Consider the following 13,124-nt stretch of genomic DNA (forward strand, 5'->3'; position numbering starts at 1 on the left):
GAGCTTTGATCAATGTGGGGAAAACCCGTCATATCAGACTATTGCTAATCATTTGGACACTCCCTTTGTTGTAGGAAGCTGGTTTTCCCAAACATCTTGAGGAAACAAACAAATACGCACAAAGCTTAAATGGCTCTGCGTGATTTCATTCCTCTATAGCATGATGTTTGACATAGAAAAGCAGACATTTTTTTAATTTCAACGATTCTCACTTCGCTGCCCTCTTAGCATCATGGTAAGATGTCATGCTTTCTTTTCTGCCTTCGCTGCAAGGCTTTGGGTTCAAGCCTACCTACCTACCAAAACTTTTTTTTCCTACACACACACACCGACAAACACCCGGGCACTCTCCGTTAGTCTATAATATAAATCTCAACTGTTTGTTTAAATGTATGAACGTCTGCCTAAAACTTTTGACAGAGGCAATGGATTTTCATGGGATCGGTATCGTTTTGAAGCTAACCGTTAGGACGATAAATATTGAAAAATTGGCTGAAAACATTAAGTCCTTCCCCCCTCAACTGGGAACTTTTCTAAAAGGGAGGGGGTATTTTTTTCACCGATATTTTCGAAAGTCATCCCGTCTTTTCGATTGCTTAGCCTTAATTTAAACATTTGTCACTTCCGGTTTGGCGATGGGCACAATAATAAAGATGTCACTTTTTTGGTTTTTTTCCATTCTTTTCCTCCTTCGTGGTACGGGTTCAACCTGCCTGCCTATTACCACTTTTATTTGTTTTATTCCTCAACATACACACCCGGGAACCTAGGATAGTATATATACAAAGTAAATAAATATGGGGGGGGGGGATAAAAAAAGTGAACAAATATCAAGCAAATATTAATGTGTTTTATTTAATATAAGTCCAGTTTATACAGTCAAGATAAAATAATCCCTTTTCCCCTCCTTTTCAATATTACCATATTACAACAAATTTTCAACTCTATACAACTCTCTCTCACACACACACACACAAACAAATTATATATGAACCACCAAAAAAAAATTTTAATTGGCTAAAATTGTTTCACATATGAAGTAAAAACTAAAATTGAAAAGAATAAAAAAAAAATTTTTACATAAAGACATAATTTACTTCTAAATCAAAAAAAAAAAGTAAATAAAGAAAAAAAGGAGGAAAAAAAATATTTTAATGAATATAAAAACAAAGTCTGTTTTGTTAAGGGTTTCCAAGACCTGACCCCCCTCTCCTCACCCCCTAAAAAAAAAATAAAAAACCCCAAAAAATGAATTAACAACATAAGAATGAACAATCTGTGTCAATATCCAAATGCTATCGCATCATAAGAAATTACAGAAAAGAAAAAAGATAAATATTGTTCGTTTTGCTACTCAAATTAAGAGATCAAACTTTATATAAATTAAAAAACAATTGTTAATTTTTTTTCGGCCAACTATTTGCATCAATCTTCACATGAATAGAAGTGCAACAACGATTTTTCCAGTGATTGATAGTTCAACACCTTTTTTAATGAAGACAAACTCATAAGAGAGAACCTGATAATCCCAGACTAGTTTACTGGATGACTAATAGATGGTTACATCTGTTCAGCTTGTTTATTATTACATTGCACCTGCTGGTGCTAGTCCCTATTTTGAGAATATCTCCTATTTTGCTTAAAATACCTTAGAAAAAAAGCAATTTATTTCCATCAAAGAAAAATATTTTTAGCAATAGGTTAGGGGGTTTAGTTTTGATGAATTTTTATTCAGGTGAAATCGAACGATCTGTCAAAACAAGTAATCCAACAGAACTCTGGAGCAAAAAGTGCGAGGAAAAAAATATGGTGTCGCACTTGTATTCCACCTTTGTTTTGCATGTTTTTGAACGATCAAATCGGTTTTCAGTTTGTTAACACTGGCCATTGTTTTTCACGTAAAATATTAGTGCATAGTTCATTTCATATTTTTACGTCGATATTTTTATTGATATTTCTATTACGCTTCGACTAGTGTACCCACTATTGTTCTAATAAATCATAATAGTTTTCCAAATATTTAAAATATAATCGTATTTATTTGTGTATTTTGTTACCTGTTGTTTGCTGCATATTTAAATCCCATGAAATAATGAGTTGAAATATTTTTTTTAACTCAACATTCATTGTATAATGAACAGTTATGAACTAAAGTTTTTTTTAAACAATCCTTTGGTATTATGTTGAATTCATAACATCACTAATAAAACAGATCAGCATATGAGTTTAAAAGTTTTATTCTTAAGTGTTGCCTCCTCTCTCTTTCTCTAATATTGAAGTTTTACCCCCAAATGGGATGGCAAAAACACCCGGAAGGATCTGAAGTTTTGTTGCAACTTGTAAGAAAGTAAAAATTACTTTCAATTTTTTTTTTTTTTTTTTTTTTTTTTTCGCTTAATGTTTGCTCACAGAGCAAAAATGTTTTTTTGAAAAAGGTCCAGGGAAATTAGAGACAGAGTTTAAAAAAAAAAAAAAAAAAAAAAAAAAGAAAGGAGAATGAAAGAAGTTGATCAAAGAGAAGTTAGAATAAAACAAAGATCTGAGCAGAAAAAAGGACAAAGAGAGAGAGAGTGGAGAGGGAAGAAAAAGGAGAAACTAAAATACAAAAAAACAAAAAAAAAAATTTTTTAACAGTGAAATTAAAGATAGAAAAACAGTTTTTTCTTCATTATCTTTGAAAAAAAATTTCTAAGGAACAAAAAAAAGTGAAACAAATAATGAAACGTTGTCCAATTCGAAATCTTTTTTTTATTCTTAGAATAATCAGAAGAAATAAACTTTAACATGTTCTCCCCCCCCCCCATCCCACGGCCATTTTTTTTCCAGCCATCGAACACAAGAAAAAAAAAAAAAAAACACGATGTGTGCATCTTGGAAAATAGTTTAATTTTCAAGGAAACAAGCTGTCATTTTGTTTTGTTTTGATGTGTAATTAATATTAAGGAATGAATATCACATGTAGGTTACTTTTTTTAGTTTAACATTAGAGAGATAGAACGAAGATAGGGAGGGAAAGAACAAGTAGAGAAAGAGGGATAAGAGAGAGGAGTAAAAATTTAGGAGAGATAGGGGGGGGGGGAGAGAGAGAGGAGGCAGGAAGCAGAGAAAGAAACCCGTGTGTCTGTATTTTCATGTGTGTGTAAAAGGGAGACAGAGAAAGAAGGGAACAGTTTGGTTGTGTGTGCATACGCCTTTTGAGTTCACGTGTGTGTGTGTGTGTGTGTGTGTGTGCCCATGCCCTATCTGTGTGTAACAGTAGGAGCCAATTTTTCTTCATTATTCACGTCATCAAATTCTAATTGTCCAGTATCATAGTAGTCATCGTCCCCTAAAAGTGGTCAGCACAAGTGTCCAAGTGACGCCAACATCATTCGTCTGGTATCACTTTAAACGTTTTACCCGCACGAGTGAAGAATTTCCTCAAGATGGATCGCATCTCGGGCTTCAAATCAAACACCATCGTATCGCAAAGGAACGGATAATATACCGAAGCATGAGCACGGAACTGAAACGACAAAATCACAAAACAGAAAATAACGGGGGAAAAAAAAAAAAAAAAATTACTTGAAAGACAAAAAAAAAAAAAATTTGAAAGACAAAAAAAAAAAATTATTTGAAAGACAAAAAAAAAAAAAATTATTTGAAAGACAAAAAAAAAAAATTATTTGAAAGACAAAAAAAAAAAAATTATTTGAAAGACAAAAAAAAAAAATTATTTGAAAGACAAAAAAAAAAATTATTTGAAAGACAAAAAAAAAAAAATTATTTGAAAGACAAAAAAAAAAATTATTTGAAAGACAAAATAAAAAATTATTTGAAAGACAAAAAAAAAAATTATTTGAAAGACAAAAAAAAAAAAACAATTATTTTTATTCAAACATTTCATTTTACAGAATGCAATCAATAATCCAATTATTTTCATTAAATATTTTCAATACATTTTTAGAATTGCACTTATTTTTTTAAAATACAGAAAAATCTTCATGGTTTATGTACTCATCATAGAATGAAAATGTTATATTCCAAAAATCATAAATTAATCAACTAGTTTTTTTTTGTTTTTTTTTTTAAATCAAATTTAGACACAGAAGGAGACAGTGGTTGTAGCTAGATGTAATTAGCTTCTATATTGTTACCATGACTACGACAGAACCCAAAAGAATAAGAAAGATGTTTAGAGGTTGATGTAAAAACCGATGAAATCTGTTCTTGACTGAGAGAAGAATATTGCCAGATGTATTTTTTTTTTTTTTTTTTTTAATTCTGCAAATGGGACTACATCTGTGTTAGCACCATTTATAATATAAATCTCACTTGTCTGTTTAAACGTATGTATGTATGTTTGTCTAAAACTTTCAACAGAGGCGACGGATTTTCACGAGATTGGTATCATTTTGAAGCTCGACCCTTCGGCCAACAAATATCAAAAAATTGGCTAAAAACATTAATTCCTTCACTCTCAGTTGGGCACTTTTCAACAGGAAGGGGTCGTTTTTTTCCGCCAATATTTTCGAAAGTCATCTCCTCTTTTCGATTGCCTAGCCACTTCCGGTTTAGTGATGGGCGCAACGGCAAAGATGTCACTTTTTTTTCACGTTCTTTTCCTCTTTCACGGAACAGGTTCAAGCCTGCCTACTACCACTTTTTGGGGTTTTTTTTGCTCCAAACACCCAGGCTAGTTTATTTAGATGAGAATGCCTAATGCTTTATGTAAAATGCAGTCCTAGTAATCTTGCAAGCTAAGGATCACTGCCAATAACCTCAGCTGTCCATTGTGATCTGCTCTCATTAGAAATTGGTTGACAACAACAGATCGAATTTAGAGCTAGCTACATTAGATGTATTCATAAACAATTTAATTTTTAAATTATAAAATGTTTCACTTTTATTTAACTCTTCAACATGTGGCACTCACCATGTAGGATTGATGTTTAAAATCGTGAAAGGAATGATGAGAAGGGAAGAGGGGTTGTTGACCAGACGTACCTGATCCTCGTTCATCTTTAGGAGGCGCGTGAGTAAAAGAATGAGCAGACTATTCCAGGATTCCCGATGACTGTCCGACTGCAGGGATAAGAAATATTCAAGCGCTTCTTTGCACACACTGAAACAAGAGTTAAAAAAAAAATGTCTTCAAAATTGTTAAATAATAGAAAAATGAATTTTATATCAGGAGGGATTGACCGCAAATGGTGAAATTTTATTGCTGAATAGGATGGGACGCTAACACCTCCCCGCTTTCCTTACTGGTACTTTTCAGGAGGCAACATCAAAAAGTTATCTGCAGGGAAAAAGAAAGAAATAAAACTGAACGACTAAATATCACATGAAACGATCCATGAAAACGATTGAAAGTTCTTTGGCGTATTCAAACGGGCATTTCAGTTTCTGTTTTGAAATAAACTTAAATTTATTTCTTTGCGAACAGGAATAATTAAACAACAGATTTAATTTGTCAACATGATACTACAATCTTTGGCAACACGTCAAAGGCCAACAACGACCAAGACCTCTCTAAATCTCTTCAAGCTTGTCTGGTGCGACGGGGCAAGAAGTGGTTCATCTAAAACCAAGTTTTTATCTTTGCATCATAAATACTTGACCCCGATTGATATGAATGGTTCTCGTCTAAAAGAGGCTCCCTGTTTTGATTCCTGATCTGACGTGGAAAACTTACATCAAATCTGTTATCAATGTTGCCGGAAAAATGGTTACGTCATTTTACCATTCCAGAAAGTATCGCTTTCCTGATGTAATCCTCTACCAAATACAAATATATAAAATGGAGAAAACAATTTGATGATTCGAGCCAATGTCACCATTTTTATTTCAGGAATAAAGATTTTTAAAGGGGAGTTAATTCTTACCATATTAATTTTTTCTGGATTTCCTCTTTCGAGTTGACCCGATTTTCATCTTTATTCATTCTAAATAAAATCCGCAACAAACATGCAAGACTCTGTGTTTCTTGCTTCAACAGATTTGGTTTCGCTTTTCCTTTGAAACCTGAAAAGATCATCAAAATAATAACAATGGATTCAAACGACAACACACGTTTAGACGTTCCTAAGCATCGCTAGTAGATGTCTTGTCTGTCCATCATACAAAAGTTTGAAATCAGATTTTGATTTTTACAAAATGTTTTATTTACTTTGTTTTTGTAACGATGGATGAAACATTTACATATTTGACAAAATTGATAGAAAAACTTTTTAGTTAAAATTGTTTCAAAAACAGAAATGTTCATACACACACACACACACACACACACACACACACACACACACACACACAGCAACATTGAAATTGGATCAGCATTTAATTCTTATTTCATTCACTTGTACTAGTGAGACCTGTGGAAATTCCACAGGGGACTCTTTCATATGTAATGTATTGATGTTTGAATTCTGTGGATGTTCAGTGTAAATGGAGACACTGATATTATTGTAGTGTAGCTCTTTTGTTAAAACTGTAAAAGTATTTATCGAAGCTAGTAGGGACATCCGGCATAGCCAGGTTGTAGAGTATGCTTGAATATGATATTTTAATTCTTGCAGATTTTGTATATATTATTATAGAGTTAATGTTCTATCGATTTTTATTATATTATAAAGTTGCGATTTCAAAAATAAAAATCGAAATCGAATCCCAAACTTTCAGCTATAATCGAAACCAAAACCAAAACTTATGAATTCTTGATAAAATTATTTAAAAAAAAAAAAAAAAAAAAATTGATTACTAATGTGCCATCAGCTAAAATCAAACTGAAACCAAGACTTATGAAGAATTCTTGATAAAATTATTTTAAAAAAATAGATTATTGGAGTGCCATTAGCTGAAACCGAAACTAAAACTTATGAGGAATTCTTAGTAAAATTATTTATAAAAAATCAAATGACTTTAGTGTCTATAATCAAAACTGAAACCAAAACTTATGAAAAATTCTTGGTTGGTTGTTTTTGTTTTACGGCATATCAACCTTTTTCAGGTTATTTAATGCCGAATTTAGTTATTTTGAGGAACGATTTTTAATGGAGTATATTTTTTTTTTTAAGTCAGATTCTATTTAACCCATAGTTGGGACCCTAACAGGTACTACCACTCCGGGTCAGAGTGGACCTGGGAGCAATGGCAATTAAAGGGTGGCTCCACACTCCCCAAAGCCCGCAAGGTGGGGCCTCACCATCGGATATAGTTTTAGGTCATATCCAGGACCGAAAAATTCTTGGTAAAATTATTTATTACAATAAATGGAAGTACATACCAATTAAATGCCTGGATGTAAATGTGACACAGAAAATAATACACACGCTATTGTATTAATATATAGATGACAAATTGTTACACATTGTGCCAAGTGTGAAACAATATTTAAAAAAAGAAAAGAAAAAAGAAACAGCAGATTAAAAGCTTTTCATTTTAAAGAATCATGATCTTTTGACCTTAACAACCAGAATGAAAAATGTTGCAATATTAAAAACTGACGAAGACAACACAATATGTATGTTAAGAATAAAGTTATTTTTGCAATTTAATCCATCCATTTGTAACCAGGGTACTTGCAATACAGATGCAGAATATAAAATGGAGTTTTCACCTTGTAAAGTTCAAAATTAATTTTCAAAATTTTCACCTTTTGAATTGCTGATATTTAATTTCTATAATTTGAAAAGGTGATATTTTCATTCATTTGGCATAGAAGTTTCTGTTTTATATAAAAGTAATGGAAATTATATAAAAGTAATGGAAATTATATAAAATTGTTGCATATCCAAGACAAAACTTAAAAATATCCCTGAGTGGCTTCCAGGCCTTGATAAGTGGTGACCACTGTGTAAAAAAAAAAAAAATAAATAAATAAATAAAAAAAAATAATCTTGAAATTTAAAAAAATTATTAAACAGAGAAATGCCTCTTTCATCCTGCAAACAAAAATGACATCAAAAACTTTGCACTCCCATTCAATAAAAATGCATGGAATTATCGTTGAAGTATGAAATATTTTAATTTTATATTAAAAGCAAAACGTTTTTCTGTGTTACTTACCAGCTTTCCACAAGATGTTCCGCTGTTCATGATTGGAATTGAAGGCTTTTGCAAATTTATGCGATTCCAAAAGACAATCAGAAAGAAGAAAGAGTTGGTCATTGTTGAGGAAAGGATACATTCCTTGTTCCTCTTTCTGTTGATGACTGCCATCATAGGAAGGACTGCCACCTTCACTCCAACTCGCCTAGAAAACAGGAAACAAATCAGGTGATTAAAATGGAGACAGATTTCATTAGCAACAAATTTAGTCGTACCAAATGTCTCAAGACGTAGATATATAGACTTACTTGAGTTATGTCCATTCTGAATTTTGTTAGCGCCATAGATAAATCAGATGACTGAGTCAAATCTTCACGTATAAATACATATCTATTGAAAAATATATTTACAGATCGCATTTTGTCATAGGTTTCATGCATCTATAAAATATAGTTATTCACAGGCACCTGTTTCGTTGTTTATAACTCTTCAGTGTGGCTAGATGTCACAAGCACATTCATGCCAAGATTTCAAACTCAAATAGCCAATGATATAAAAAATATGATTAGCTGTCAAGTGCCTTATCCATTGCGCCAACAAACTCATTACTGACAGTAAAAGAAATTTTAGCACTATATGTACTTTCTTTGATTACATAGATTTTTATCATACTACCGCAAACATAATAAAAGTATTGCTTTAAGCTAAGTGGAAATTTATTTCCGCTATCAAAGAGCTCAACTCATTCTAATGTTCATTTGACAGAATGTAGTTGTATTTTAAAAACAAAACGATCTCGTTATCCTACAAAGTTACTCAAACAGTATTTAGCATAATTGATAAAAATCATTGTGCTGTGCTTAACTGGTTTGACAAAGAGAAATAAATGTTTTGAGATAAGCCAAATATTTTTGACTTGTATGTGAAGTGATTATTTTATATTGTAGAAAAAAAGAATTCAAGTTGCCCCCTCCCTCTATACTTAGAGACCTCCATACATTTTTTTTGAAAATAGATACCAAACCCAAGTCGATCCCCTCCCCCAAAACCAAACATCTATTAACAATTAAAATAATTTTAAGTTGTAGTTGAATTTGCTAATTTAAGTCTATTTTCGCCCCACCCATTTAGCCCCAAAATTCCTCAACATATTTTTAAATTTGAGTTCAGCACCATGCAAAACCGCTAAATAGACATAGACAGAAAATTATGGACAAATATGGTAAAATAGTCCCAAAAATGGAGTATTTTTATTAGCCCTAAAAGAGCCCCTGGGCACACCCAAGAATTATCACGAAGTATAGACAAACAAAATTATATAGAAATCAGTTAGTTACAACTTTTCAGAAAGTTTTATAAAAATCCAAGGCATCAATTTTTTTTTAATAAGCACAAGAGTGTCGCTTTTAGCCATTTTAACCTGAAAAGAACCCATAGGGGGTCAACCAGAGTTTTCCCAGAAAATCCGTTCTGTTACTTTTTTACTCATATCATACTTAATGTTTGTGCAAAATTTTAAAAAATTTCAAGGCGTAGTTATTGAGAAAAGTGTGAACAAACAAACAGATAAGAGGGAATTTGCAGGTCCAATCTTCTTTTGTTGAGGGACTAAAAATCTATGTTTAAACCTTCATATTGCGGAATATTGGAATTTTATTCTATTTAAATCTTTTTAAAATTTATTTTTTAGAATTCTGTATTTTTTTCTTGTAATTTAACTAATATATATTATTGAGAAAAAAAAAATGACTTTTTTAAAAACGTAACATTGATCTTATGTCCATTTTTGTTTACAACTTCAAAGTAAATTTTGTAATGGTTTTATAGATATATATATAAAATACTTTTTAATTATTTAAACACTTCAACTCTATAAAATGTTGCAATTTTTATGGACCTAAATTTATTTTGTTTAGTTTTCGTAACTTGAAATATAGGGAGGTAGAACACCTAAACAAAATATTTCTCTCATATATTTAACGGAACCTACTTTTAATATGGAAGTTAATTTAAAAGTGAATAAGTATCAAAATTTCATGAAAATCTAACCATTAGTTAATTTCTGCTGGATTTTTTAAACAGGGATATGTTTACGGCTTCAAAAACGTCACTACATAGGAACGTTGTTTTTAGGAATAGATAATGTAAACATGGTTTTAGTGTCCCATTTTCATTATTTTTGTATGCTGTAAAAAATTTTAAAAAATATTAGCAGTTTATTTAAAGCTTCTTTTAAATGATACAAAAGTTAGAATGATAATATTAAATTAAATTTACACTGTGTTACATGTAGTGGGGGCTAAATCTGTGGCGTGCCTTGGAGGTACCTATAATTGATAAAATCATTGTGCTGTGCTTAACTGGTTTGACAAAGAGAAATAAACGGTTTTGAGAGAAGCTAAATATCTTTGACTTGTATGTGAAGTGATTATTTTATATTGCAGAAAAAAAATTCAAGATGCTCCCCCTCCTCCTGCTATACTTAAAGCAAGTTTTAAAAAAAGAAAAAAAAAAAAATTCCTTACAACAATGTATTCAAAATACAATTTTATGACTTTCATTAACAAAACATAAAACAATCAATTTTCAATCTAGAAAGAGAATATTTATATTAAAAAAAAAAAAAAAGCCATAAAAGAAAATTTAAATGAATAAAAAAATGTTAGAAACATTATGAGCATGAAATGAGCTGAAAAAAACAAAAACAAAAAAAAAACAAACACCAAAATCTTTTAAAAACATGTACAATCAATCCAACATCATTGATATTGTATGAATTGAAAAGTTAAATAATTCCATACAAACATGCAGATTGCAAGCAAAAATGCTTCTCATGAATTGCCATATGCAAAAAAAAATCCAAGAAGACATTTTTTATAGAAAGAAAAATGGCAAAATCACTCTTTAAAAGCTTCGTGTCATTCGAGAGCATTTAAGATGAGAATTGATGATTTGTATTATTCAAGCTATCAATACTATTGACGTCATAGCAATCGAGAATCATAGTTTGAATAATGAAAATATAGATTTAAAATGTTTGAAAGTTTTGTTTGTTTTTGTTTTTTCAAAATATTAAATTTTAAAACGATTATACAATAAAGTTCATGACTATAAAAAGAAAATTTTTAATAGCTTTCTTAATTAGGAGAGGAGGGCAGTATAAAAAGAATAGTTTTATGATTATTATAACCAATAGTCATCAACTGCTCAACGATGGCATGCACATCTAATGCTCTATTTTCAATTTTCATCACTGTTGACCGAGTATATTAAGAGTTATTTCCCTTGGACAATTTTTATGTAAGAGTTGTTAATGATCTTTATTTACTTGCCTCCCCACACAAGGGCAGCGTTAGACACAAGGTTGGTCATTAATATGGTAATAAATAAACAAAACATAAAACTACCACAAAGAATTATAATCAAATTGGAATCTCGGACGTAATAAAATGATTGAATATTAATTATGGAGGTTAGATAAAATGTGTGACAGTTGCGTAATTGGGGTGGCTTTTTGGTAAGTGAAAAACAAAATCTGAAGAAGGCTGAAGTATGGAGTGGCTGAAATGCCGAGGCAACAACAAACGCAGACAAAACTGGAGTTTATTGTCCAAACATCAAAAGAGAAAGAAATAAAGATTTTTAATAGATTATGTTAGCAAAGGAAAACCGTTAGGAATGGAATCAATTTTAAAATAAGAAATGTCAGTGAAATGATTGCATGGCATTCGGTACAAAAAATATGAATAGTTTTGTTTTTTAAATGATTGACGTCAGGCGAGTAAGAAACACAGCGAAACATCTAGAGGCATTTACTTTTATTACAGCCTTTGCACCAAAAAATATTTGATTCTAGATTTAAATACTAATTAGGCCACCTACAGCCGATTGGTTGGTTTCATTTTACAGCATATCAACCCTTTTGAAATTATTTAATGCTAAACCCAATACTTCAAGTTCTTTATAACTTCAAATATTTATCTATGGAACTTGGTTTGATTTTATTTTTACACTACGAGGGGCGTGCAATAAGTAATGCCTCTGATCCACTTCCAGTTGTCTGATCTAGCTGAAATTTTGCATGTGCAATGATTTATATCTCTATGGGTTATATGGCAAATTACAGCTCTGAACTAATTGTGGTTTCTGTTTTACAGGTATTTGAACTGAGTCAATTGTGAAATGGAGCCTGTTGAATGTCGAGCAGTGATCCGGTTTTTGTATTTGAAAGGATGCACACCACAGGAGACTTTTGATGAATGAAAGAAACTTATGGTGATAATGCCCCATCATATGACCTTGTAAAACGCTGGCATCGTGAATTCAAACATGGCCGGAAGTCTGTGGAAACAGCTCCCAGACCTGGTCACCCCCCCCACACTTCTGCCATTGATGAGGCATCTGTCCGTCAAGTTGAAGCTGCCATTTTGGAAGATCGGCGCATTACTATTCGCCAAATAGCCCAAGATGTCAAGATTAGTACAGGGTCTGTGGAAACTATCATTCATGACCATTTGCATATGCATAAGGTGTCTATCAGATGGATTCCCAGGTTGCTTACACCATTTCAGAAGTGAGAACGCATAGAGTGCTCGAGGATGAATTTGGAGATGTGCCAAGAAGATGAGTCAAATTTTTTCAAAAGACTGATTACACAGGATGAAACCTGGGTCCATCACTATGATCCAGAGACCAAAGCCCAGTCAATGCAGTGGAAGCACTTGGACTCACCACCTCCAAAGAAGGCAAGAGTGCAGCCCTCCGCTGGCAAGATCATGCTCACAGTCTTCTGGGACCAGGATGGAGTAGTGATGACAGATTTCCTGGCAAAGGGTACCACAATTACAGGAGCCTATTATGCTTCACTTTTGAGGAAATTAAGGGAAGCTATCAAAATCAAGCGGCGGGGCAAGATCAGCAAAGGTACCTTCCTCCTGCAGGACAACGCTCTGGTCCACAACTCGCACGTCGCCAGATCAGAAGCACAGGTGTGTGGTTATGAAATTCTTTCCCCATCCTCCCTACTCTCCTGACCTTGCAACCTCTGACTTTCACCTCTTCTCAGCCATGAAGTTGTTTTTGAAAGGAAAGCGTTT

At 32.2% G+C, this 13,124-nt stretch overlaps 1 protein-coding gene across 7 annotated transcripts in view; it reads right to left on the minus strand.

The window, feature by feature from the left end:
- Nucleotides 1-2,728: 2,728 nt before the first annotated feature.
- Nucleotides 2,729-13,124, minus strand: part of LOC145296942 (brefeldin A-inhibited guanine nucleotide-exchange protein 1-like) — a 259,000-nt gene continuing 248,604 nt past the window's right edge. For all 7 annotated transcript variants that reach the window (XM_080143154.1, XM_080143149.1, XM_080143148.1 and 4 more), the window contains 4 exons: nucleotides 8,047-8,233; nucleotides 5,868-6,006; nucleotides 4,987-5,104; nucleotides 2,729-3,505 (listed from right to left, as the gene is read on the minus strand). In XM_080143154.1, the coding sequence (XP_079999280.1) occupies nucleotides 3,368-3,505; nucleotides 4,987-5,104; nucleotides 5,868-6,006; nucleotides 8,047-8,233 (582 nt within the window). In that variant the 3' untranslated portion in view covers nucleotides 2,729-3,367. The remainder of the gene's footprint in view (nucleotides 3,506-4,986; nucleotides 5,105-5,867; nucleotides 6,007-8,046; nucleotides 8,234-13,124) is intronic.

The sequence above is a fragment of the Euprymna scolopes genome, chromosome 17 (genome assembly GCF_053919585.1).
Source record: "Euprymna scolopes isolate OS-2025 chromosome 17, ASM5391958v1, whole genome shotgun sequence".
NCBI classification, from domain to species: domain Eukaryota; kingdom Metazoa; phylum Mollusca; class Cephalopoda; order Sepiida; family Sepiolidae; genus Euprymna; species Euprymna scolopes.